We start from the raw sequence: 1,178 nt of genomic DNA, 5'->3' as shown, positions 1-1,178 counted from the left end.
GAGCAGCAAGCAAATAGTGTGATTGGTCTTTAAGAAGATAATTGTGCATGTTTTCAAATGTTCAATTCTTTATGACAATGAACTATGTAACCAGTAACAATATTCTGAAGTATTTTGCTGAGGTGCTGCATAGATCATACTCTCATAGATCAGGTAGGTAATTATCAAACCATTTTTATAGATGAGATAATTAAGACTTCAATTCTGAAATTATGTGCTCAGATCATAAATTATTGGCAAGGCCAAGGTAAGAACCTAGGACCTTCATACATGCATAAAGGACACAAACATTTATCGGAAAACGTGGCCAAGCGTATGTTAATGCAAATCAGTAAGTTAGTTTTGAATTTGTCCAAGTCTCACCTCCGGAAATGGACTTACCCTGGTAAACAGTCTCCACACAGGGCATTGTTGGTGGCAGAACAGTTGGCCTTCTGAAACCGGTTCACTAGCGCGCAGTCCAGACAAGGCTTGCACTTCTGAAAGCCCCAGTCCTCCTTGAATCTGTTTGGCCTGCACGTCATGCACTGTGCATCCTCCCCGTATCCAAAGCCGCATTCCTGTAGGGATTAACAAGAGGCAGCAGGCTATTCAGTCCCGGAGAGCACCGACAAGGAGAGAACGCTGGCATGAAGTGAAGACCTAGTGTAATTATTAGGGAGAGCTGGTCTTCCCAGAGACAAAAGCCATCCTTTCAGCAAGTTCAAATGTGTCTTCCACTGCTAATAATCTCCCTTACTTCTCTAAGTAATACGTAGTCATCCACTTTGTTCATGAACCCGCTGCGTATTTGAATGATAAAGGGCTTCAAGGGCTCCCACAGTTTCATTATTACGAGCTTATGGCAGAATTATTGAGCTGCCTGGATTTTAATTAGGTCAGTTATGTGAAAGTGCAGAAACTGGGACAAGTGAAGTATAAAGGCGCTTACTCAGCTAAAGAACTAACCCAGCAAAGCAGCACTTTGATATTAAGGTTCATAGCTAAGGTGACCAAAGTTAATCGCCAAGGAGAGTGCACGGATCTTCAAAGGCTTAGAATTCTGGTTACCAAGTAAAACAAGAGCTGGCTAATGACCGCCAGCTAAGCATGAATCGTCGCTCAGCCACTAAGGACTGCAGACCTCCAACCCATGCCAGTCCTAACAGTTCCTAAGTGCTGGAAAAGTTAATAGCTCT

At 43.0% G+C, this 1,178-nt stretch overlaps 1 protein-coding gene across 1 annotated transcript in view; it reads right to left on the bottom strand.

Moving 5' to 3' along the window:
• The window catches only part of TNFRSF19 (tumor necrosis factor receptor superfamily, member 19), a 33,662-nt gene extending 33,104 nt beyond the window's left edge, over positions 1-558 (bottom strand). Inside the window, exon 1 of the mRNA XM_010130981.1 lies at positions 382-558. Coding sequence (XP_010129283.1) covers positions 382-524 — 143 coding nt within the window. The 5' untranslated portion in view covers positions 525-558. The remainder of the gene's footprint in view (positions 1-381) is intronic.
• Positions 559-1,178: the final 620 nt, after the last annotated feature.

The sequence above is a fragment of the Buceros rhinoceros genome, unplaced genomic scaffold, assembly GCF_000710305.1.
Source record: "Buceros rhinoceros silvestris isolate BGI_N320 unplaced genomic scaffold, ASM71030v1 scaffold4432, whole genome shotgun sequence".
Taxonomy (NCBI): Eukaryota; Metazoa; Chordata; class Aves; order Bucerotiformes; family Bucerotidae; genus Buceros; species Buceros rhinoceros.
The sequence above is the reverse complement of the archived record's forward strand: the minus strand, read 5'-3'. Positions and strand labels throughout refer to the sequence as shown.